General features: G+C 46.2%; 1 protein-coding gene and 1 non-coding gene across 3 annotated transcripts in view; one reads left to right on the forward strand and one right to left on the reverse strand.

The window, feature by feature from the left end:
- Positions 1-3,858: 3,858 nt before the first annotated feature.
- trnai-aau lies at positions 3,859-3,931 on the forward strand. Its single transcript has one exon. It is a non-coding gene; the product is annotated as a tRNA-Ile (tRNA).
- A 1,149-nt stretch (positions 3,932-5,080) lies between these two features.
- aptx (aprataxin) overlaps positions 5,081-26,475 on the reverse strand; it is a 41,168-nt gene continuing 19,773 nt past the window's right edge. For both annotated transcript variants that reach the window (XM_034188146.1, XM_034188145.1), the window contains 8 exons: positions 26,160-26,435; positions 25,969-26,028; positions 25,649-25,875; positions 24,416-24,519; positions 24,170-24,325; positions 12,271-12,277; positions 5,896-5,899; positions 5,081-5,092 (listed from right to left, as the gene is read on the reverse strand). In XM_034188146.1, coding sequence (XP_034044037.1) covers positions 24,171-24,325; positions 24,416-24,519; positions 25,649-25,875; positions 25,969-26,028; positions 26,160-26,435 — 822 coding nt within the window. In that variant the 3' untranslated portion in view covers positions 5,081-5,092; positions 5,896-5,899; positions 12,271-12,277; position 24,170. The remainder of the gene's footprint in view (positions 5,093-5,895; positions 5,900-12,270; positions 12,278-24,169; positions 24,326-24,415; positions 24,520-25,648; positions 25,876-25,968; positions 26,029-26,159; positions 26,436-26,475) is intronic.

Raw genomic sequence — 26,475 nt, forward strand, 5'->3', positions numbered from 1 at the left:
GGTGTCTTGGTGGCTTTCCTCACTCTTCTCCTTCTTGCACAGTCACTCAGTTTTTGAGAAATGTCTACTCCACACAGATTTACCATAGTAACTGATGTAAATAAAGTCCAAGACATATTCAGTTTCAGTAACTTCGAAATGTTCATGTATCCATCTCCTGACTCGTCTGAAGAAAACTGACAATAAAACTGATTATTTACAGGTATTATACCAAAGGGACTCATTTCTTATGCAACCCATCATCTTGGCTTTTATATTTTTAATTAATTTATATCAGGTTGTAGAGATTTACTTTCAGTTTGAGTTTAAGATCTTCACAATTGTGTCAAACACAGCTGGAAACCCAGTTTCAATGAGTAAAAGTGTACTTTCTCCCACTTATCTGGGTCCAGGTTACAGTGGCAGTAGACCAAACAGCTCATCCCACACTGCCCTGTCCTCAGCCAAGTCCTCCACCTCTTCCTTGTGGATTTCAAGGTGTGCCCAATCCAGTCAGTCCTGTATGACCCAGGTCTTCCGTGGGGCCTCCTCCAAGTAGGACGTGCCTGGAAGACCTCCCTAGGGAGATGGCTAGGGGGCATCCTCAACAGATGCCCCAACCACCTCATATGTCTCCTTTTGATGTACAGAAGCAGGGGATCTACTCAGAGTCCCTCCCAGGTATTTGAGCTTCTCATCTTGTCCCTGATTTCAAGCAAGAGCTACTTCATGGAGAGCTCTCATTTTCTCTGCTTATATCCATGACCTTGGTCTTTTGGTCATTCGCCAACATTCACCATTAGTAAGGACAGGCGTATAAATTTACTCGAAAATTAAGAATCTCACTTTCTGGTTCAGCTCTTACTTCACCACAATGGTCCCGTATCTCAGACATAGGCCCAGTAGAGCTCATGCTCCATCTTACCCCCACTTTTGTAAAAGACCCCAAGACACTTAACTCCTCCTCTTGGAGCAGTAACTCTCCCCTGACCCAGAGAGGACAATGTACTTTTTTCCAAATTAAAGGTCCTATCACATATTTGTGCCATCCACCCACTAAACCAGGTGTTTCTAATTGTTTCAACTATTCAGGCAGGTAGATGAGCTAATCAGTGAAATAAGCTATTTTAGGTGCATAAGCAGAAGCAATATATTATAGGACCTTTAGTCATTATAGATGGAGTTTTCCCACCTCCAGTGTCACACAAATGCTTTTTTTTCTTCTTCTTTTTTTTAGGGATGACTAAGATATGGAGTAGGACTTTCCTTATATCAGAACATCAACTACAGCATTTTGGCCAGGTGGTGTATTTCTCTGACCATGATCCAGCATGCAAGTGCCTTATTGTTGGACTCCAACAAGTGAAAAGGGTCAAAAAGATGCCTGTGTTTCAGCTGGCTGAAACACATGGATGGTTACTTTCAAGAAGTGGGAATGACCAATTGTTTGCTTGGGTGGTTGCCATCTACAACCCCTGGCAATAATTATGGAATCACCGGCCTCGGAGGATGTTTATTCAGTTGTTTAATTTTGTAGAAAAAAAAGCAGATCACAGACATGACACAAAACTAAATTCATTTCAAATGGCAACTTTCTGGCTTTAAGAAACACTATAAGAAATCAGGAAAAATAATTGTGGCAGTCAGTAACTGTTACTTTTTTAGACCAAGCAGAGGGGAAAAAATATAGACTCACTTAATTCTGAGGAATAAATTATGGAATCACCCTGTAAATTTTCATCCCCAAAACTAACACCTGCATCAAATCAGATATGCTCGTTAGTCTGCATCTAAAAAGGAGTGATCACCCCTTGGAGAGCTGTTGCACCAAGTGGACTGACATGAATCATGGCTCCAACACGAGAGATGTCAATTGAAACAAAGGAGAGGATTATCAAACTCTTAAAAGAGGGTAAATCATCACGCAATGTTGCAAAAGATGTTGGTTGTTCACAGTCAGCTGTGTCTAAACTCTGGACCAAATACAAACAACATGGGAAGGTTGTTAAAGGCAAACATACTGGTAGACCAAGGAAGACATCAAAGCGTCAAGACAGAAAACTTAAAGCAATATGTCTCAAAAATCGAAAATGCACAACAAAACAAATGAGGAACGAATGGGAGGAAACTGGAGTCAAGGTCTGTGACCGAACTGTAAGAAACTGCCTAAAGGAAATGGGATTTACATACAGAAAAGCTAAACGAAAGCCATCATTAACACCTAAACAGAAAAAAAACAGGTTACAATGGGCTAAGGAAAAGCAATCGTGGACTGTGGATGACTGGATGAAAGTCATATTCAGTGATGAATGTCGAATCTGCATTGGGCAAAGTGATGATGCTGGAACTTTTGTTTGGTGCCGTTCCAATGTGATTTATAAAGAAGACTGCCTGAAGAGAACATGTAAATTTCCACAGTCATTGATGATATGGGGCTGCATGTCAGGTAAAGGCACTGGGGAGATGACTGTCATTACATCATCAATAAATGCACAAATTTACGTTGATATTTTGGACACTTTTCTTATCCCATCAATTGAAAGGATGTTTGGGGATGATGAAATCATTTTTCAAGATGATAATGCATCTTGCCATAGAGCAAAAACTGTGAAAACATTCCTTGCAAAAAGACACATAGGGTCAATGTCATGGCCTGCAAATAGTCCGGATCTTAATCCAATTGAAAATCTTTGGAAGTTGAAGAAAATGGTCCATGACAAGGCTCCAACCTGCAAATCTGATCTGGCAACAACAATCAGAGAAAGTTGGAGCCAGATTGAGGAAGAGTACTGTTTGTAACTCATTAAGTCCATGCCTCAGAGACTGCAAGCTGTTATAAAAGCCAGAGGTGGTGCACTTGTGATGTGTTGGAGCGTTCTTTTGTTTTTCATGATTCCATAATTTTTTTCCTCAGAATTGAGTGATTCCTTATTTTTTCCCTCTGCTTGGTCTAAAAAAGTAACTGTTACTGATGGCCACAATTTTTTTTTTCCTGATTTCTTATAGTGTTTCTTAAAGCCAGAAAGTTGCCATTTGAAATGATTTTAGTTTTGTGTCATGTCTGTGATCTGCTTTTTTTCTACAAAATTAAACTGAATGAACATCCTCCGAGGCCGGTGATTCCATAATTTTGCCAGGGGTTGTATGACTTAAGGCGGTTCTGTGCTGGATGTGGTGATCTGGCAGTGTAAGAATTTCGGGTTAAAAAAAAATGTATGGAAATGTTGACTTTTTCACTTGTTGGATATTGTCAAAAGTAATATTAATGTATAAATCAGAAACCATCTGATTTAAAAAAAAATAAATAAATAAATAAACTTTTGTAATATTGTGTCAGCAATGTGGTTTGAGAAATATGGTGTTACCTGATAATGTAATGTTCCTGTGAAATAAGACACTTAGACCTAAAAATGAGTGATGTTCTTGGCTGAAACCAAATGTGTGCAGCATTTTCAAGTTCTTTGTGAGTGGCGTGAACTTTTTTTTTTTTAGTTGCACCTGTTAAGGATCTTCTTGTGTGATAGATGACACACCTGTTGTGACTGCTTGGTGTGTGTTTGCTTTTTCTTCCCCCTTCTTTGGTTGGGCTGCTTTGCGTGCTGGTTGCAAATAAATGCAATTGCGTTGAACCTGTAGACAAAATAAATTTAATTGAGGTCAATTTTTCAGTAAAAAAAAAAAAAAATAGATTGTATGTAGCGCCAATTGTCCCCAGGGGGCGCTGACAGGGTTTCAATGGTCTTTCCATATCCAGAACCAGAAATGTACTCAGTATTTCTTTCCAGCCTCAGTCATAGTCTACTCAATTTTATATAATATATTCACAGCAATAAGTGTAATCAGACATATAAGCTCCACCTCGGTCATATTTTACATCTTGGCCAGTTAGCTCAGTGGTTAGAGCGTGGTGCTAATAACGTCAAAATTACGGGTTCGAGCCCCGTACAGGCCCTTTTTTTTTTTTCCCAGCTAATATATGTAACTTGACGTTAGTTCTTCATCACATATTGCATGCTGCATAAGGAATTATTTTAAAGTTGTTAGTTGATAAGTTGTGATAATATGTTGCGTGTTATGTAACTTGACATTAATTCTTCCCCACGTGTTGTATGCTGTATAAGAAATTATTTTAAAGATGTTAGTTGATAAGTTGTGATAATGTTACGTGTTAACACCTAACAGTAGGGGGCGCCAAAATCACTGTAATGTGCACTGTCGATCAGATCTCTGTTCTCTCAGTTGAATTCAGAGTTTGGGCGTCGTCTCACAAACTGTCTGCGGCCCTTGGACCCCAAAAGATCAATTTTACTCTCATCAGTCCACAAAATATTCCTCCATTTCTCTTTAGGCCAGTTGATGTGTTCTTTGGCAAATTGTAACCTCTTCTGCACATCTTTTATTTAACAGAGGGACTTTGCGGGGGATTCTTGCAAATAAATTAGCTTCACACAGGCGTCTTCTGTCACAACACTTACAGGTAACCCTAGACTATGTTTGATCATCCTGGAGCTGATCAATGAGGGAGCCTTTGCCATTCTGGTTATTGTTCTATTCATTTTGATGGTTGTTTTCCGTTTTCTTCCACGTCTCTGTTTTGTCCATTTTAAAGCATTGGAGATCATTGTAGATGAACAGCCTATAATTTTTTGCACCTGCGTATACGTTTTCCCCTCTCCAATCAACTTTTTAATCAAACTATGCTGTTCTTTTGAACAACGTCCGAGACGAGAATCAAACCCGCCATTTTTAAATACAGCGGTGTTACAGAAACCGTGTTTTTGTTTCGTTTCACTTCTAGGTTTTTTTGTTTGTTTGTTTTTTTACTCGCACTGGTCCGTGGATGAGTTGCGGACGTTTGTGTTGGTGGCGGAGGAGAGAATACAGAGAGGTGGATGAAGCGATCCGAAATGAGAAAATCTCCCAGTCTTTGGTCGCTCACGGGTACTGGACATTACAACAACGCATTGAACAGCTGAAAAAGTGTAAAGTGATTATAGGACCACAACGACCGGTCGGGCTGGAAACGGGTCGACCGAAGGAACGCTGTTTACGGACACCGACCGGCGAGCACCAACAGCAACCGCCTCTGTCATAGACTGAATAGTGCAGTCTACTCTTATAACACATGACGCCATTAACTGTAATCAGACATACGAGGTCTGTGAGAAAAGTAACGGACCTTTTTATTTTTTACAAAAACTATATGGATTTGATTCATATGTTTTTACGTCAGCCAAGCTTGAACCTTCGTGCGCATGCGTGAGTTTTTCCACACCTGTCGGTTGCGTCATTCGCCTGTGAGCACGCCTTGTGGGAGGAGTGGTCCAGCCCCCTCGTCGGATTTTCATTGTCAGGAAATGGCGGAATGATTTGGGCTTTTTTTCCATCAGAATTTTTTCAGCAACTGTTAGAGACAAGCAGCTGGAAACCATTCGAAAATTTTATCTGGCTTTCTGTGGAAAATTTTACGGGCTTCACCGAGAATAAGGACTGTTACTACAGCTTTAAGGACGCCCCACAATGGTGCACGGCTCAGAGCCGCCATCGAGAGGCAGAAAACACCACATCATTTCTAAACGGATCGCTGTGTGGAGCCGGGAGCGTCGTGAGCAATTTCTCTGGTTATCACAAGAGCTGGACATCAGCCATTTTCTGGCAGATTTCACTTTTAAGAAGAGATTTTGTCATGGAAAGCCGCGCGGAGGCTTCGCGCATCATGACCGATTCGCTGATCGTGCGAGACAAAGGAACACCTCAGTTTCGGAGTGCCAGGGGTTGGGACATGCCCAGCTCTCCACAATTTCTCTTATACTCACTGGGCTGGTAAGCATTGAAAGCCGAGATAGGCATAACATGATTCCATAATTTTTGCCAGGGGTTGTACTTTAATGAACCAACGGTTGGGCATATAGCCACTCTGTTTTTAGAGTAGGGTTACAAGTAAGTCTCCACACACACACAACTGATAGTGAATTGCACCAGCTGCCCCTTGGACTAATGACATGTAGTTGAGGTACTTCTTGGATGTTTGAGAACAACCCTTGATCTGGTTGATGGGGGTCATGGTTAGAGGTTTTGTGGGAACTAATATGCACGGTGAAATATTATTGCAGTTATAGAATATGTACATTAAATAAGCTGCCCATATTTATGTTTTTAGAACATTCTGTGATGGTTGTCAACTTCCGGGCAACTAAGGATGGTCAGAACTTGGTGGTAGTCAACATGTGTGCTGAACATAATCATCCTGTTACTGAGGTGTGTATTACTACCGGTACATGATATGTCACTATCCATCTCCTACATGTAAGGGGAGTTGGAGAAGCTTCTGTGAAGTACAGGTCACCTAGTCTTTTTTCAGTGTCAAACAATTGCAACCTTTTTGTAGCACTAATCCATGCAGCCAAAATTATCATTGCAATCATATCCAGCTGGAAATTTTCACGTAATGTCCTGGCCACTCACATATTTTTCCTGTTCCTGTTGTGATCATTTCAGGGGCGGACTCCTATTTTTGGAATATTTAGCAACATTTTAAAATGTATATAGACAGAGGCAAGTGTTGTTGCAGTTGCATGCTGCAAATCAGAAGAAAGTCGCCCCCTCCCCCCTATAAAAAATCCCAAATCTGTCACTGCATTTACTGGTTTACAATACATAGTTTGTGTAAAATATGGTATAATTGAACACAAAGATTTTCTCATAATTTTCCATGAATCTTGTCAGTAGTTAACCGTATTTGTCCAAGTGTTTTTATAATTGTTTAATACTTCTCTTTACCCTTTATTTATCACTGGTCATGTCTGATTTTCCAGGAAGTGTATCAACATCTCCCCAAAGCCCGTCGTATTAATGCTGAAGAGTCAGAAAAGTTGAAAGCAATTCTCCAAACAAGACCCAATAAGAAAATTCTTCAAGACCACATGCGAAAGACAACAAGCAAAATGGTGACCTTGAGGGATTTAAGCAACCATGCTGCTGCATTGAACCCAAAGTATTCCAACTTGGAAGATTTGCTTAGTGAACTATCTTCAGGTAAGAATTTTGCAGATATGCAGATTTAGGACATATTTAGTCCATGTTTATAAAATAGGTCTTTGTTTACATTTCAAGTACATGGTTACAGCCTTAAAGGCCCACAGGCAGTGAAATCATTATGCTGTGCTGTGGGATGAGTCATGGCCTCTTTTACTTTACTTTAAAATTTCCCTTTTCACTCACTGCTGCAGTCACTTTGTATTGATCACTTATAAATGACATACAGGGGCCTCCGGGGGGGCTGTTTGACAGCATCGATTTTTTTTTATGGGACTATTTTTAGGGGTGACAATATGGTTCAAAGCTGTGATGTGTTCCCAACTGAGCTTCATTTGGCTGCTTGGGGATTTCCCTAGGTGTTCTACTACTGTTGCATTTATCTCGAAAACAAGGAATTTGACCCAGGGCTGCTTTTCTTTTGCTTAATGTAGTTGCTGGCTTTGAGTGAGTATATAAAAATTTTGCCAATCAATATTTGAAATTGGCATAAAATAAAACCCAGTTTGGGACTTTTTGCCTAAAGTTGAGCTAAAATAACCCCTTAATTTGCCTATGTGGTTGTATATTTTGTGGCTGCTGCATAAAATATGCAGAGAACCAGGACATAAATTAGAAATCCTCCACTTACTATGATTGAGAACTCAGATACAGATACTTTTTAGTGGAAAATATTTGGCTCTGCTAATTTTGAAAGTGAGACTGACTGAACAATGCTTGTTTCATTTCAGATAAAACAATTGAGGTGCTGACGGATGAAGGGTCTCTGCGCGCCATATTTTATCAAGATGACACAATGAAAAGTAAGAGCCAATTCCCAGAACTCTTGATTGCAGATGCAGCATACAAGTTGAATGACTTGAGAATGCCAGTATTTTTACAAATGACAGTCGATGGCAATGGGGAGAGAGAAATTGTCGGTGTTCGTTCTGGTCACGGAAGATGCCGGTACAGGTGGCTGCTGGAGTTATTTAAAGACCACAACCCTGCTTGGGAATCAACTAAAACAATATTAACAGATAAGGATTTTACAGAACATTCGGTGTATAGTGAGCTACTGCCCAGTGCCTCACTGCAGCTGTGTCTATTTCATGTGATGCGCAGCATACGAAAAGAAATAAATGTGAAGAAAATGGGTATAAGAGTAGAGGGGAAAAAAATGTGCCTTGAAATCATACAGAAAATTTCATATTCCAAAAATGAAGCAGATTATGCCAGAAACTGTCAAGTTTTGGAAGAAACCGGTATCCAGCCTGTTGTGGACTACATGAACCACAGCTGGCATGACATTAGGAGCGAGTGGGTTGTTGGCCTAAAGAACTCTTGCAATTTTGGCAATGACACAATAAATCGTGTTGAAAGTATCAACCAAAAGTTGCAACAGGTGATCATGAGATTCAGTAACCTGAAAAAGTTCTTTGAAGACCTTGAGTTGGTATTAAGATGTCTACGGCAAGAACAGGACAGCAGAATTGCTAATGTAATATGAACAGGCATTCCTGCACATTGGAAGAAAATACTCCTAAAGCTAGATATGCTAAGTGGCTCACCCCGCATACAGCCCCTGGCAAAAATTATGGAATCACCGGCCTTGGAGGATGTTCATTCAGTTGTTTAATTTTGTAGAAAAAAAAGCAGATCACAGACATGACACAAAACTAAAGTCATTTCAAATGGCAACTTTCTGGCTTTAAGAAACACTATAAGAAATCAGGAAAAAAAATTGTGGCAGTCAGTAACGGTTACTTTTTAGGACCAAGCAGAGGGGGAAAAAAATATGGAATCACTCAATTCTGAGGAAAAAATTATGGAATCATGAAAAACAAAAGAACACTCCAACACATCACTAGTATTTTGTTGCACCACCTCTGGCTTTTAGAACAGCTTGCAGTCTCTGAGGCATGGACTTAATGAGTGACAAACAGTACTCTTCATCAATCTGGCTCCAACTTTCTCTGATTGCTGTTGCCAGATCAGCTTTGCAGGTTGGAGCCTTGTCATGGACCATTTTCTTCAACTTCCACCAAAGATTTTCAGTTGGATTAAGATCCGGACTATTTGCAGGCCATGACATTGACCTTATGTGTCTTGTTGCAAGGAATGTTTTCACAGTTTTTGCTCTATGGCAAGATGCATTATCATCTTGAAAAATGATTTCATCATCCCCAAACATCCTTTCAATTGATGGGATAAGAAAAGTGTACAAAATATCAACATAAATTTGTGCATTTATTGTTGATGTAATGACAGTCATCTCCCTTTGTGGAGTGCCTTTACCTGACATGCAGCCCCATATCATCAATGACTGGAAATTTACATGTTCTCTTCAGGCAGTCTTCTTTATAAATCACATTGGAACGGCACCAAACAAAAGTTCCAGCATCATCACTTTGCCCAATGCAGATTTTTTCTGTCTTGACGCTTTGATGTCTTCCTTGGTCTACCAGTATGTTTGCCTTTAACAACCTTCCCATGTTGTTTGTATTTGGTCCAGAGTTTAGACAACCAACATCTTTTGCAACATTGCGTGATGATTTACCCTCTTTTAAGAGTTTGAATTGAGTGAGTCCATATTTTTTTTCCCTCTGCTTGGTCTAAAAAAGTAACCGTTACTGACTGCCACAATTATTTTTCCTGATTTCTTATAGTGTTTCTTAAAGCCAGAAAGTTGCCATTTGAAATGATTTTAGTTTTGTGTCATGTCTGTGATCTGCTTTTTTTTCTACAAATTAAACAACTGAATGAATATCCTCCGAGGCCGGTGATTCCATAATTATTGCCAGGGGTTGTACATATCAACTTGTCCTCAAGCAGATCGATCTAGCAGATAAGAGCAATGTACCAGAGACTGCCGAAGAGACTATAGCCATTGAATCGTCATCAGGTATGGTGACAGTTACTGCATCTTCGTGTACCTACCAGTTTACAATCCTTAACCAGCTACCATGTAGGCACATAATTTCTTTTCGAAGTTATAAGAACATGGATTTGTACTTTGAAAGTGCTGTTGCACGAAGGTGGAGGATGGATTTCTACACAGACCTGCTTACACTGAATAATGATGCCATTCAAGACAATGACGACAATCACCACGTTCCAGTTACCATCGCGCAACACCGCCTGGTTCTGTCTCAATCTCAGAAGTATAAGGTGGCATTTACTGAGGCACAGAAACTAGCAACATTAGCCAGTGAGGGGTCCATGGAAAAATACAAGCAGAGAATCAAAGTGCTACGTGACCTTGTTAAGCTGTGGGCAGAGGATGAAGAGGCTGCTGTTATTGATATCAATCAGGTGAACCACCAAAATGTGTAAAATCATGGTAATCAATCTGCAGTATTGTCACTTATTTTTGTAGCTTGGTGCCCTTGAGGAGTGCCAGTGTTAGTGCTCAGTCAGATGGACAATGACGATGTGACTCGTCGCTGCAACATGCTCAGTACACAAATTCCTGGGCGTAACCCTATCCCATGGCCATCAGTAATACCATTGGGAAGACTTTGTCTTAAGTTCTGCCTTCAATAATAGAGTAGAATATACGTGATTGTTTAATTCATTAGCTTCAGTTTAGTCATAAATTGTTAGAAAATACAAATGCTGGTTTTAGACATCATACAGTACCAAATTATACTCTTCTTACTAATTGGTAGTCTGATCCCATGCATTGCCCAATACTTCTGGCAATGATAGCCTCTCCTTGCCAAATACTATAATATAATAAATAATTAATATTATATTGTGTGGGCAGCTTACCAGATTATCCTTCCTAATCATCATTAGAACTTTTGTGTGATAGTGTATAAAGTAAATATGTTGTCAGTGATTCAAAATAAATTTGTTGAAAAGACATGTGCCTTTTTAGTTGTTTTTGATCTGCTGATACAGGGCTTGAACTTAGTCTGATGCTCTTGTGCTTTTGAACCAGAAAAAAAAAAACATAACGGCACCAGAAAATGTCAACCTTGCCTTGGTCTGGTGCAGACCAACACAAGTCTGGTGTAATTGTCTTCCCAAGGCAGCAGCAAGGTCTTCAGTTCGAGCCCGATAAGACTACAAAATTAGTTTGAAATTGTCTAGTGAAAACAGGTGTTGTAGTTATCTGAGCTAAATAAAATGCTTATCAATAAATTGCAAGTACCATACCCATATGCCCAAAATCTGTAGTTGACTACCTTTGCTACCAGTACTGGGTAATTTTTGCTGTATAAAACACTCCCTGGGTAGACTGGGGGACTAAATAATTTATTTATAAAGATTAGGTGTTTAATAATCATGTTTGGGGCCTAAAACGTAAAACCACCAATGGAGTGTAGTTTTGTGGCTGATATAGGTGGACCTATTTGCTCTATTAACTTATTTATTTGGGATCATTTATGAAAATTCAAGGTGACACTCATAAAACATGGCAGCTTTCCCAGCAAATTTTTGTATGCAAACTGGAAATGTGAGACGGTGAAAGCCAAATAAGGAAATAAACTCATTGGAATAGGTCTAGTTTTGCTCATTAGGCCAAATAAAGTTTGTGAGCGTCCTTTTTTATAAAAAAGTTGGATAGGGGGGGTTATTTTTGATTCGATTTTTGCACTGAAAAGACGTCAGAATAAAAACAAAAATACAGAAGTCCATGTCAGCACGTTTATCCTGTTTTTTCTCTGTCAGTGTCATGTCTGCAAAACCTTCGATTAGTCTACTCCTGAAAATAGTGAACGGTAAAATATTTCAATTTTCAATCATGAAAATCACCAATATCGAGCTACTATGAATGTGAAATAAGGAGATCTTAAACTCTGATGCCTAATTCTGTTTTTTCTTTCTGTTTAAGGTGCAGCTCCATCCAGAGATGGGAGTTGTATTTGTGCTGGAGACCCTCCTGTCCTGTGCACCAACAGCATTTCCTGTGTATTTGTTTTGTGAATTGTTTCTGAATTGTTATGTAATTTATGTCTGTAGGATGGCCCAAATAGAGGGTCACCCCTTTGAGTCTGGTCTGCTTGAGGTTTCTTCCTCAGTCAGTTTTTCCCTTACCACTATTGCTCTGGGGGTTGGTAAGGTTAGACCTTACTTGTGTGAAGCGCCTTGAGGCAACTCTTGTGATTTGGTGCTATATAAATAAAAATAAATTGAAAATAAACTCCGATCGCCTTTAACTTCCCGCCCAACCGTGGCCGTTCCGTTCCATCATGAATAAATTTAGACGGCCGGCAAAACAGCGCAACCCTCCATTTTGCCGGTGCCACGTACGGCGACATATCGTCCAGTTCAACTTTGCCAGAGGTGATTTCATCACAGGTTCTGGTACCGATGCCAATCAGATAGGAGATCCGGCAAAACATCGCTAGCTGTAAGTTTGCCGGGTCTGGCAAAATATCCACTGCCAAAAACAAACAAACAAAAACCCCCTATCTATTCAGGCAGTTTGTAGATATACCCAGGATAAATTGTAACACTACAGTTTATACATCTATATTTTTAAATTTAGACATTTCAAGCCCGAACATTAAAATGTTCATGATATATAATGAATGTTAAGTCAAGTCTTGGAGCACTCTGGCACTGTTTCACTGCATCCACACCACCACAAAAGCACCTTGAGACCTGGATAGCAACCGCCCAGGCAGACAACCGATCTATTACAGTTTCAATTTTTCATTTATATAGAACCAAATCAAGGCGCTTCACACAAGTAAGGTCTAACCTTACTAACCCCCAGAGCAGCAGTGGTAAGGAAGAAACCTCAAGCAGACCAGACTCAAAGGGGTGATCCTCTGCTTGGGCCATGCTACAAACATAAATTACAGAACAATTCACAAAACAAATATAGAAAAAATGCTGTTGGTGCACAGGAGGATTTTCAGCACAAATACCACACCCATCTCTGGATGGAGCTACACCTTAAACAGAGAGAAAAACAATTAGGCATCTGAAAGACAAGATATACAGTATAACTGTTGTGTGGGCCGCTGAAGAGGAGGTATTGCTGACCCCCCACCACAAGATGGCGCCCTGCTTGAAGTGCGGGCTTCAAGCACGAGAGGGCGTCTGAGCGACCGGGAGTGACAGCTGTCACTCATCATCTGTACCAGCTGTCACTCATCCACTACTCAACACCATCACCATAAAGGCCGGACTGCAACTCCACCTCCCTGCCGAGAAATCAGCTACCCTAAAGGTAATTTCTCTGCTGCATCCTTAACAAACAAAAGTCTGATCTCATTTACAGCCTTTTTCCTGCGACGTGTCCTTATCTGCTGCATTGGCGTTTGGTGTGGACTGCGACGGCTTCGCCTCACACCCCAACCAGATAAGTGGTTTTCCAGGAGCTGTACAAGTGTGTTATTGGAGGTGGAGGTTCTCCCTCCTTACAGGACACAGACTGAAGAATTACTGAGTGTGCGAACTCACACTCACCTGCATTGTTTCTGAACCCTCTGCCAGCAGTACCAGGTCTGACAGCTGGAGACGGTGGCCACCTGGGGACCCAGGACTTGGCGGCTCCGGTGTTCTTCAGATCCGTTGGTGGTGGAAGCTGTGTGGGATCCAGCTCGTTTCTGGATGGACGTCTCCTATCTTCGAGCCTGCCCACACGTCACCCAACGTATAATTGACTGTTTTTCCAAACCTGTTTTGTCTGTATTACGTTGTGCATGTCATAACATTAAATTGTTACTATTTTGGCTTATCCATTGCCCGTTCATTTACGCCCCCTGTTGTGGGTCCGTGTTCCTACACTTTCACAACAGGATTTCTCGGCCAGCGTCATGGATCCCGAGGGGCGTCAATCATCGCTTGAACAGCCAATGGAAGAGCGAGGTGAACAGGCGTCAGCAGGAGGCGTGTTAGGTGAGCTGCAGCAAATCTTAACCGCTTTTACTGCTCGGTTGGACTTAGTTACCGAGCAGAACGTTATTCTCAATCGGAGGATGGAGGCTCTCACCGCCCAGGTGGAAACGCATGCTCAGGGCGCTGCTGCAGCACCTCCTCCTGCTGATCGAGCGCCAGAAACAGACATTCCGGTGGTCGTTCAACGAACCCCCCCACCGTCCCCTGAAGCATACATAAGCCCTCCGGAGCCGTACAGAGGCTGTGTCGAGACGTGCGCAGACTTCTTGATGCAGTGCTCGCTCGTCTTTTCACAGCGTCCCGTCATGTATGCGTCAGATGCTAGCTTACGTAATAAATTTGCTTCGAGGAGAGGCACGCGCCTGGGCTACGGCGCTCTGGGAGCAAAATTCACGGCTCCTAACGACATATACTGAGTTTGTGTGTTGGGAAAGTGTAGGAACACAGACCCACAACAGGGGGCGCAAATGAACGGACAATGGAGTAAGTCAAATAACAACGTTTTACTGTTGTGAATGTGCACAACGAATACAACCAATCACAGAAATGGACAACAGTCAATTCACATAAGTGTCGTGTGGGCAGGCTCGAAGATAGGAGACGCCTCTCCAAGGTAAGACCGGAACCACACGGCTTCCTCCGCCACAGGACCCCGGGAATACTGGAGCCGCCACGTCCCGAACTCCCAGGTGGCCACTGCCTCCGCGTGTCGGACCTGGTACTGCTGGCGAGGAAACAAAGTACAGTCAGATGGGGGCGCGTTTGCACCCAGGACTCCGAACAGCAGGAAAGTTACCTCCACCTCTCGTTGGAACAGTAATCCAAACAACTAGCTCAATCCAAAAAAGATACACTCTGTTAGCGTCAATACGTTACCTCTCCGGTAAAAACGATATCTCGGCAATGAGGTGGAGATGCCGTCCTGCTGATATACCCCACTGATGAGTGCCGTCAGCTGTCTCAGGTGATGGGTGACAGCTGTCACCGAGGCTGCTCCCGTGAGGCGGCGGCGCCCTCTGGTGCCTGGAGCCCACACTCCAGGCAGGGCGCCCTCTGGTGGTGGTGGGCCAGCAGTACCTCCTCTTCAGCGGCCCACACAACAGGACCCCCCCCCAACGGGCGCCTCCTGGCGCCCGACCGGGCTTGTCCGGGTGGCGACGGTAGAAGTCGGCCAGGAGGGCCGGGTCCAGGATGAAGCTCCTCTTCACCCAGGAGCGTTCTTCAGGGCCGTACCCCTCCCAGTCCACCAGATATTGAAAGCCCCGGCCCATCCGTCGGACGTCCAACAACCGGCGCACTGTCCAAGCCGGCTCGCCATCGATGATCCGGGCAGGAGGTGGCACCGGACCGGGTGTACAGAGGGGCGAGGTGTGATGGGGCTTGATTTTTGACACATGGAATACTGGATGGATCCGCAGTGAGGCTGGAAGCCGAAGCGGGATTGATGACCTTGAGAATCTTAAACGGACCTATGTACCTGTCTTGCAGTTTTGGGGAGGCCACTTGCAGTGGAATGTCCTTGGTGGACAACCACACTTCCTGCCCGGGGCGATACGTAGGGGCCGGGGTCCGCCGCCGGTCTGCATGGGTCTTCGCCCTCATCCGGGCCCTCAACAAAGCAGAACGGGCGGCACGCCTCACCCGACGGCACTTCCGCAGGTGGGCCTGGACCGAGGGCACACCGACCTCTCCCTCAACCACCGGGAATAATGGGGGCTGATACCCCAAACACACCTCAAAGGGGGAGAGGCCGGTGGCTGATGACACTTGACTGTTGTGGGCGTACTCGATCCAGGCCAGATGAGTACTCCAGGCCGCCGGGTGCGCGGCTGTCACACAACGTAGCGTTTGCTCCATTTCTTGATTGGCCCGCTCTGCTTGCCCGTTGGTCTGGGGGTGATACCCGGATGAGAGACTGACCGTGGCCCCCAGTTCCCGGCAAAAGCTCCTCCAGACATGCGAGGAGAACTGGGGACCGCGATCGGAGACGATGTCTGATGGTATTCCATGCAGGCGGACGACGTGGTGGACCAGGAGGTCCGCTGTCTCCTGGGCCGTTGGGAGCTTCGGGAGGGCCACGAAGTGGGCCGCCTTGGAGAATCGGTCCACTATCGTGAGGATGACGGTGTTTCCCTGGGACGGCGGGAGGCCCGTGACAAAATCCAGGCCGATGTGGGACCAGGGGCGATGAGGCACGGGCAGTGGCTGTAGCAGTCCCGGAGCCTTGCGATGGTCGGCCTTGCCCCTGGCGCAGGTGGTACAGGCCTGGATATAGTCCCGGACGTCGGCCTCCAGGGACGCCCACCAGAAGCGCTGCCGGACAACTGCCACGGTTCTTCGCACCCCTGGATGACAGGAGAGCTTAGAGCCGTGACAGAAGTCCAGGACTGCAGCCCTTGCCTCTGGTGGGACGTAAAGTCTGTTCTTTGGTCCAGTCCCGGGGTCCGGGCTTCGTGCCAGGGCCTCCCGGACGGTTCTCTCTACGTCCCAGGTGAGGGTGGCCACGATAGTGGACTCCGGGATGATGGGTTCCGGTGGATCCGACAACTCCGTTTTGACCTCGTCTTCGTGTACCCGGGACAAGGCATCCAATTTCTGGTTCTTGGTCCCGGGCCGGTAGGTGATGCGGAAGTCAAAACGGCCGAAGAACAGTGACCAGCGGGCTTGCCTGGGATTCAGCCGCTTGGCGGTCCTGATATATTCCAGGTTCCGGTGGTCAGTGAAAACCGTGAATGGCACGGACGTTCCCTCCAACAGATGTCTCCACTCTTCAAGAGCCTCTTTCACCGCAAGGAGTTCTCGGTTGCCGACGTCATAGTTCCGTTCAGCCGGGGTCAACCTGTGGGAAAAATAGGCACACGGGTGAAGGACCTTATCGGTCTTCCCACTCTGGGACAGCACAGCTCCTATCCCTGAGTCCGAGGCATCCACTTCAACCACTAACTGGCGACTAGGATCGGGCTGCACCAGAACGGGTGCAGACGAGAAGCGCCGTTTCAACTCCTTGAACGCGGCATCGCAACGATCCGACCAGGTGAAGGGGACTTTTGGTGAGGTCAGGGCTGTCAGGGGGCTAACAACCTGACTGTAGCCCTTAATGAACCTCCTGTAGAAATTCGCAAAGCCGAGGAACTGTTGCAGCTTCCTACGGCTTGTGGGTTGGGGCCAGTCTCTCACCGCCGCAACCTTGGTCGGATCAGGAGCGACGGAGTTGGGGGAGATGATGAACCCCAGGAAGGACAAAGAGGTGCGGTGAAACTCACACTTCTCGCCCTTAACAAACAGCCGGTTCTCCAATAACCGCTGCAGGACCTGACGTACATGTCGGACATGGGTCTCAGGATCCGGAGAAAAGATGAGTATGTCGTCTAAATACACGAAGACGAATCGGTGCAGGAAGTCCCGCAAGACATCATTAACCAATGCTTGGAACGTCGCGGGAGCATTTGTAAGACCGAACGGCATGACCAGGTACTCAAAATGACCTAACGGGGTGTTAAATGCCGTCTTCCACTCGTCTCCCTTCCGGATCCGAACCAGGTGATACACATTCCTAAGATCAAGCTTGGTGAATATCTTGGCTCCATGCAGGGGCGTGAACACCGAATCCAACAAGGGTAAGGGGTATCGGTTACGAACCGTGATTCGTTCAGCCCCCTGTAATCGATGCATGGACGTAATCCGCCATCCTTTTTCCCCACAAAAAAGAAACCCGCACCCATCGGGGAGGTGGAATTCCGGATCAACCCGGCAGCCAAAGAGTCCCGGATGTAGGTCTCCATTGATTCGCGTTCAGATCGTGAGAGGTTGTACAGCCTACTGGACGGGAACTCAACGCCTGGAACCAAATCAATGGCACAATCATACGGGCGGTGCAGGGGAAGGGTGAGTGCCAGATCCTTGCTGAACACCTCCGCAAGGTCATGGTACTGCACCGGCACCGTCCCTAGATTGGGCGGGGCTCTGACCTCCTCCCTGGCCTGGGAACCAGGAGGAACCGAGGAACCTAAACATACCCGATGGCAGGTCTCGCTCCACTGAACCACTACCCCGGACAGCCAATCGATCCGGGGATTGTGTTTCAACATCCAGGGAAAACCTAAAATCACACGGGAGGTGGCCGGAGTCACGAAAAACTCGATTTCCTCCCGGGGATTCCCCGACACCACCAGAGTTACTGGTGGTGTCTTGTGAGTTATTGGAGGGAGTAGGGAGCCATCTAGCGCCCGTACCTGCACAGGCGAGGTAAGCGCCACCAGAGGGAGCCCTATCTCCCTAGCCCATTTGCTATCTAGCAAATTCCCTTCTGAGCCCGTGTCCACCAGTGCTGGGGCCTTCAGGGTTAAATCCTCATAAAGGATTGTAACTGGGAGTCGTGTGGCGATGTGGGTGTGTCCCACGTGAACGTCTCGGCCCACCCCTAGCCCAGTTTCTAGGGGCGGGCGTTGGTGTTTAACTGCTCGGGGCAGTCCCTTACTTGATGCTCAATCGAGCCACAAACAAAAACACGCCCCGCGGGCCAGCCTCCTTTGTGTGACCGGTGCCCTAAATGTTGCCCTACTCGTGTCCATAGCTTCGTCAGCAGGGGGGGCTGTAACCGCACGGAGCGCAGGGGCCGTGGAGCGTGGGGAGGGCGGAACGCGGTCGGAACCGGAAGGGAGAGGGACGACGCGTGCCTGGCCACGCCCTTCGTCTCGTTCCCGACGGCGCTCATTTAACCGATTGTCTAAACGTATAACAAGATCGATAAGCCCATCTAAATCCCGCGGTTCGTCCTTAGCCACCAGGTGCTCCTTGAGGACCAATGACAGTCCGTTTACGAAGGCGGCGCGGAGGGCAGCGCTATTCCAGCCGGACCTCGCAGCCGCGATGCGGAAGTCGACTGCATAGGCAGCTGCGCTCCGGCGCCCCTGTCTCATTGACAGCAGCACGGCTGAAGCGGTCTCTCCTCTATTAGGGTGATCGAACACCGTTCTGAGCTCCCTCACAAACCCATCATATGTCAGAAGGAGCCGTGAACTTTGCTCCCAGAGCGCTGTAGCCCAAGCGCGTGCCTCACCACGAAGCAGATTTATCACATAAGCTACTTTGCTAGCGTCAGTCGCGTACATGACGGGACGCTGTGCAAAGACGAGCGAACACTGCATAAGAAAATCCGCGCACGTCTCCACACAGCCTCCGTACGGCTCTGGGGGGCTTATGTATGCTTCAGGGGAAGGTGGGAGGGGTCGTTGGACAACCAGTGGAACGTCGTTGTTACGCACAGGTTCTACGGGAGGGAGAGCCGCAGCGGCGCCCGGAGGGCGCGCTTCCACCTGCGCGACGAGAGCCTCCACCCTGCGGTTCAGGAGGACATTCTGCTCGGTCATCAAATCTAACCGAGTCGTGAAAGCGGTGAGGATCCGCTGCAACTCACCGATTACCCCTCCTGCGGACGCCTGTGCGCCTTGTTCTTCCATTGGCCGTTCAACAGCCGGTTGACGCCCCTCGGGATCCATGACGCTGGCCGAGATATCCTGTTGGGAAAGTGTAGGAACACGGACCCACAACAGGGGGCGCAAATGAACGGACAATGGAGTAAGTCAAATAACAACGTTTTACTGTTGTGAATGTGCACAACGAATACAACCAATCACAGAAATGGACAACAGTCAATTCACAAAAGTGTCGTGTGGGCAGGCTCGAAGATAGGAGACGCCTCTCCAAGGTAAGACCGGAACCACACGGCTACAGTCAGGTAGTTAGCCCCTGACAGCCCTGACCTCCACTAAAGTCCCCTTCACCTGGTCGGGTCGGTGCGAAGCCGCGTTTAGGCAGTTGAAACGCCGGTTCTCGACTGCACCAGTTCTGGTGCAGCCCGATCCAAAACGCCAGTTTATAGTCAAAGTGGATGCCTCTGACTCAGGGATGGGAGCCGTGCTATCCCAGAGTGGGGAGTCCGACAAGGTTCTCCACCCATGTGCCTACTTTTCCGGCAGGTTGACCCCGCCTGAAAGGAACTATGACGTTGACAATCTGGAACTTCTTGCGGTGAAGGAGGCTCTGGAGGAGAGGAGACACCTGTTGGAGGGAGCTTCGGTACCATTTACGGTTTTCACGGACCATCGGAACCTGGAGTACATTCGGACCGCCAAGCGTCTGAACCCCAAGCAAGCCCGCTGGTCACTGTTCTTCAGGCGTTTTGACTTTCAGATCACATATCGCCCCAGGACGAAGAACCAACGATCTGACGCCCTGTCCCGGGTGCACGAGGAGGAAGTCATGACCGAGCTGTCAGACCTGACGGAAACCATCATCCCCGAGTCCACTGTCGTGGCCACCCTCACCTGGGACGTGGAGAAGACCGTCCGGGAGGCCCTGACACGGAACCCGGACCCGGGAACCGGTCCGAAGAACAAGTTGTACGTCTCACCAAAGGCCAGGGCTGCAGTCCTAGACTTCTGTCACGGTTCCAAGCTCTCCTGCCATCCAGGGGTGCGAAGAACCGTGGCAGTGGTCCGGCAGTGCTTCTGGTGGGCGTCTCTGGAAGCCGACGTCCGGGAATACGTCCAGGCCTGCACCACCTGCGCCAGGGGCAAAGCTGACCATCATAAGGCCCCGGGCCTCCTCCAGCCTTTGCCCGTGCCTCATCGCCCCTGGTCTCACATTGGCCTGGACTTCGTCACGGACCTCCCGCCGTCCCAGGGCATGACCACCATCTTCACGATAGTGGACCGGTTCTCCAAGGCGGCCCACTTCGTGGCCCTCCCGAAGCTCCCGACGGCCCAGGAGACTGCAAACCTCCTGGTCCACCACATCATGCGTCTGCATGGGATTCCATCGGACATCGTCTCGGATCGTGGTCCTCAGTTCTCCTCTCAAGTCTGGAGGAGTTTCTGCAGGGAACTGGGGGCCACCGTAAGTCTCTCGTCTGGGTACCATCCTCAGACGAACGGACAGGCAGAGCGGGCGAACCAGGATTTGGAGCAGGCCCTCTGCTGCGTGACCTCCGCGCACCCGATGGCCTGGAGCAACCATCTGGCCGGGATCGAGTACGCTCACAATAGTCAAGTATCATCTGCTACCGGCCTCTCCCCATTTGAGGTGTCCAGGCCCATATGAGGAGGTGCCGTCGGGTGTGGCGTACCGCCCGCTCTGCCCTGCTCAAAGCCCGGACGAGGGCCAAGGCCCATGCAGACCGCCAGCGTTCCCCGGCCCCTGCATACCAGCCCGGGCAGGAGGTTTGGCTATCCACTAAGGACATCCCCCTGCAGGTGGAATCCCAGAAGCTAAAGGACAGGTTTATAGGACCTTTTACCATACTTAAAGTCCTCAGTCCGGCCACAGTGAAGCTGAAGCTGCCAGCTTCACTGTGGATACACCCCGTTTTTCATGTGTCAAGACTCAAGCCCTGCCATTCCTCACCACTGTGTGCCCCTGGACCGGTGCCGCCTCCTGCCCGGATCATCGACGGGGAGCCCGCGTGGACAGTACGCCGGCTCCTGGACGTTGGTCGAAAGGGCCGGGGGTTCCAGTATCTGGTGGACTGGGAGGGTTAAGAACCCGAAGAGCGCTCCTGGGTGAAGAGGAGCTTCATCCTGGACCCGGCCCTCCTGGCCGACTTCTACACCCGTCACCCGGACAAGCCTGGGCGCCCGTTGAGGGGGGGGTCCTGTTGTGTGGGCCGCTGAAGAGGAGGTACTGCTGGCCCACCACCACAAGATGGCACCCTGCTTGAAGTGCGGGCTTCAAGCACGAGAGGGTGTCGGAGGGCCCGGGAGTGACAGCTGTCACTCATCTGTACCAGCTGTCACTCATCCACTACTCAACACCATCACCATAAAGGCCGGACTGCAACTCCACCTCCCCGCCGAGAAATCAGCTACCCTAAAGGTAATTTCTCTGCTGCATCCTTAACAAACAAGTCTGATCTCATTTACAGCCTTTTTCCTGCGACGTGTCCTTATCTGCTGCATTGGCGTTTAGTGTGGACTGCGACGGCTTCGCCTCACACCCCAACCAGATAAGTGGTTTTCCAGGAGCTGTACGAGTGTGTTATTGGAGGTGGAGGTTCTCCCTCCTTACAGGACACAGACTGAAGAATTACTGAGTGTGCGTACTCACTCACCTGCATTGTTTCTGTTCTCTCTGCCAGTAGTACCAGGTCTGACAGCTGGAGATGGTGGCCACCTGGGGACCCAGGACTTGGCGGCTCCGGTGTTCTTCAGATCCGTTGGTGGTGGAAGCCGTGTGGGATCCGGCTTGTTTCTGGACGGATGTCTCATATCCTCGAGCCTGCCCACTCTTCACTCAACGTATAATTGACTGTTTTTCCAAACCTGTTTTGTCTGTATTCCGTTGTGCACGTCATAACATTAAATTGTTACTGTTTTGGCTTATCCATTGCCCGTTCATTTACGCCCCCTGTTGTGGGTCCGTGTTCCTACCCTTTCACAACAATAACTTTGCCAGCATTAAACAAGAAAAATGGGATACTAAGGTGATTGCTGGCCACTAGCCCTAAGTTTCACTAAAAGATCCATAATTTACGTAAAGTTGAGGCCGCGGCGCGCTCCATTTCCTAATCTGTTCCCACCTGTCCTAAAGCATCCATCTGCTGCAGCCAGGTGAAGTGTGGGCATCCTCTTGGTCTTCTCCGGCTGTCGGAGATCTGGATCACGCACAGGGCTGACACTCCCTCCCAATGCAAGTGATCCTCATGTGGGTCTGTCTAAGTCTCCGCTCATTTGACACAGACATTACCGAAGATCAGTGAGTGGATCAGTGAGTGGAACATAGTAAAATTTAAAGATAAATGCATAGGCAGTCATTTTCTGTAGATTCAACAAATTTTCTATATTTTTAAAACCACCTTGAATCCTTGATGGCAACCACCCAGATACACCACTGGTACCTCCCCACCTCACAAAAGTAACCATCTACAGTATAGACTGCATATGTGACACAGCAAGGTGAATTGTGGGTGGTGTTGGGATTCTCAACACTGAGGCACCTGCACACAGGACTTTGCCAATAAACACAACACCTGGACAAATTACTGTAGCATTATGTTCTCACAATATCAGTAGCATGCCCCATCTGTGCGACCCAAAGTAATTGTTCATTTAGCACAAAGGCACTGAAGGATCCCCTGAAGAGACCTTGTACCAGAGAAACCTGTTTTTGCTTTCAGCAACCAGTTTATCATTTTCTCACTAACGCGCAATAATACAGGAAATGCCAGGACCATAAACACTTGGATCACCATACAATGCAATCCAGGGGACCCCATGATTAAATTTGCTCTTCTCAGGCATTTTTTAATCTCAAAGACAAAGGACCCAAAGTCACTGCTGAAGTAAGTGAACTTTGACTTTCACTGCATAAACAATGACTGAGTTAGGAAATTACTGAAAACCCGGACGTCCACTGACTCAGTCTTATAAAAAATGCCGCAATCAGGGCATCCAGATTCTACGACAATCACAGCATTGTCCACAAAGGTCAGTAAACCTTTATTCACTGACAAAGCCTCCACAACCCTACCCAGTTCATGTAAACACTGAACAAAGTCGGCAGCCAGAACACATCCCTGAAAAAGGCCAGAACTCACTGGGAAGAAGTCAGTCTCTACCCCCACTGCATGTGTCACTCATGACCTGTTTCGACCACAGGGTATTCCAGATCCTCAGGATGTCCCACAGAGCAGATCGGTCAGTTGAATCAAATGAAAAGTCAACATAGGCTATGCAGAAACACTGCTGATTATCCTAGTGATCACTTCAGTTACCTTCAAGCTAACTCTTGAGTCCATATTTCCAAAGGAGAGAGAGGAAAAAATATATATATTTTCAGCATAATCATAGCAACTTCCTTTCACCATGTGATATGGTCTGTTGAAATATGTAATATTTGTAAAATGTATGGTTGTGGAACAAACAATTCCTCTTCAATCTGAATTTTGATGGATTAAAAGCAGATATTCTACAATATAACAGACAATTTGCTTTCCTCTGATTATAAAAGAAAAACTTTTTTTGCCAGAACATTTAATACAAATGCTTGAAAATATGAAACAATAGCACAATGTCAAATCTGTAGTTGACGTGGCTTAAAAAGACTTTTTTTTTTTTTTTACAGTGTTTGTCAAACAAATGCAACAAACTATACCTAAAGCAACAGGTGCATACTTCCATCCAAGTATTTTATAAGAAAATTAAATTTCTTTGTTAAAAAAAAAAAAGTTTATAAAACTATAAATTACTTAACAGAAAAACCAAATAAAACAAAACAGTGAACCAATAAACAGCTTGTAGTATAATCTGTCTACAGTAACGTTATTTTGGAAGGTGAGACTTGAGGTGTTCCTTCAGTCCAGGCATAGTCGGAAATTCTTTGCGACACACATGACAGCGAAGTTGAAGCTTCAGCATCTCACTGGCACCTTCTTTAACACTGACCCGCCCACTTGTTTCAAGCATCTCAAGGACATCTGCATATAAAAAAAAGGGTAGTACAATATGTAGTTCAGTATAAACTGACAATACACTGTATTTCACTGTGGAATCTGATTTGCCCTCACCCTTAGAGTCAATGAAATAGTCAGTCGTGAAGGAGTTCCAGTGCTTTTTATTCTTCAGGCATGGAGAGTCAAAGTCCTGGCTGATGACGTGAAGGTGTATATGACTGTAAAAAAAAAGTACAAACAAAATGTGTTACTTTATATTCACAGTCAGACCCATATACAGACAGAGACACTGACAAGGCTATTAAGCTTTAAATTTTCAATCATACTGTCTTATAGACGAAAGCAAATAATGAATGTGAGCTCGTAGTGCAGACTGCCACTTTTAATTTGAAGGTAAATGCTTCCAAATTGGGTGAGCAGTGTGTAAAGAACAATTTTTGATTGTGGCCCCATTTTTTTTAAACAGACCAAAAATAACTGGTTCATAACTGAGTGTTTTTGTAATTTTCCTTCTGAAATGAAAATTTCTTATGTAGAATTTTACTGTTAATTCACAGAAGAAGAAGTAAGGCCCACACAGGCCCTGAGGCCCACTGGTGCCCGGGGTTATCCCCAGATACTGTGGTGTGAAGTGGATGAGATTCCTGTATGGGACACCACGTTACTTCCCCAACCAAGACCAGTACCCATTTCTAGCTGGGTGGACTGGGACAATGCAAACAAAGTCGTATATGAGGACACAGATAGGTACCGTGACCAGGAATCAAACCCAGGTTTACATACAGCACCAATCAAAAGTTTGGAATGGGAAAGTGTGTCCAAACTTTAGACTGGTACAATAGCCCAATTCCTTATCTCCAATGAGATACATGCTATGTTCTTTTCAGACTTTCATACAAGAAAAGATCAAATCTAGGCTCAAGTGCTCCATGTACCAACTGGCAAAACTGTAGATAGCATTTCTTGTGTTCTTTTTAAGTAACACTCTGCACCACCAGTCCCACACACGCTCACTCAGAGTCTGTGATGGAGACTTGTGGTGGACAACCCACTGTTAACTTAAGGTGTTACAAGGTTCAGACAGACTGTGCAGAACCACATGGGAGACTCCAGCCTAGATTTCATGACTTCTTTTGAACCACATTACCATAAAACTGGTAATGGTGTAAATGAGGCAACTGTATTCATTTGCCTCATTTCCATTGTGTTGTGTTTTTTGTCATTTTTTTTTTAACGCTTCTTGGTAGGTACTATAGGATGTATAACACATTGTGAAATTGGGCTAACCTGTATAAGACACCATTGAGGTCTTTCAATGCAATGGAATCAGGAAAACTAACTCCTTACCTCATACTGGGGATGGCATGGTATCCTGTACGGAAGCGAACTGAGCCAGCATCTGGGCACTGCTGAACCATCTGATCAGCAACATGCTGCATGTGCTTTAGCAGATCACAGTGCTCCTCACACAAGTCCTTCAGACTGGAAATGGACTTCCAAGGGAGGACGAGCCAGTGGTAGTGAGCTTTGGGATATTTATCTTTGATTACTACCACTTTCTCATCCTTGTACACCTAAACAAAAGGAGGAGCTGTGAGAAAAGTACTGCAGGCATAAGTAATGTCGCTAACAGTCCGCGAGTAAGAGAAAGGAACACGTTTTAATACCTGCATCTTTGGATCTTGCATTGATGCCTTCAGACCTTGACTCCAATGTCCAGCTGGTGCCTGAAACACATTTCTCATAATTTCTGTTGTTTAAAGCAACCCAACATTCTCATGTCAGTGATAGGTTTACACAACACAAACATCGGGAAGCATTAAATTCTAAATAGGCACACTGTCTTTTGTTTGCTCACAGTAGTTGATGTGACATCTTCATGGCTGTCTGAAGAGACACTTCCTTCCTGTTTAACTGCTTTCACACTTGGACATTCTCTCTGGCTCTCTCTGTCCTCTGAGCCCAGCTCTCTTGATCTTTTGGTGCCACTGTGATGGCCACTAGAATCCTCTTTGAACTGTATAGTGTATGGGTAGAGCTGATTGACAATATGGAGCTTCTGTCCAGGTTTCATTTTGACCTCGCTGCCTTTACCCACCACCACAGAGTCCACAGAGGAAGGGTTCAAGCCCAGCTGTACAAAGGAAAATGGCACTGTGTGACCATTAACAAGT

The sequence above is a fragment of the Thalassophryne amazonica genome, chromosome 15 (genome assembly GCF_902500255.1).
Source record: "Thalassophryne amazonica chromosome 15, fThaAma1.1, whole genome shotgun sequence".
Taxonomy (NCBI): Eukaryota; Metazoa; Chordata; class Actinopteri; order Batrachoidiformes; family Batrachoididae; genus Thalassophryne; species Thalassophryne amazonica.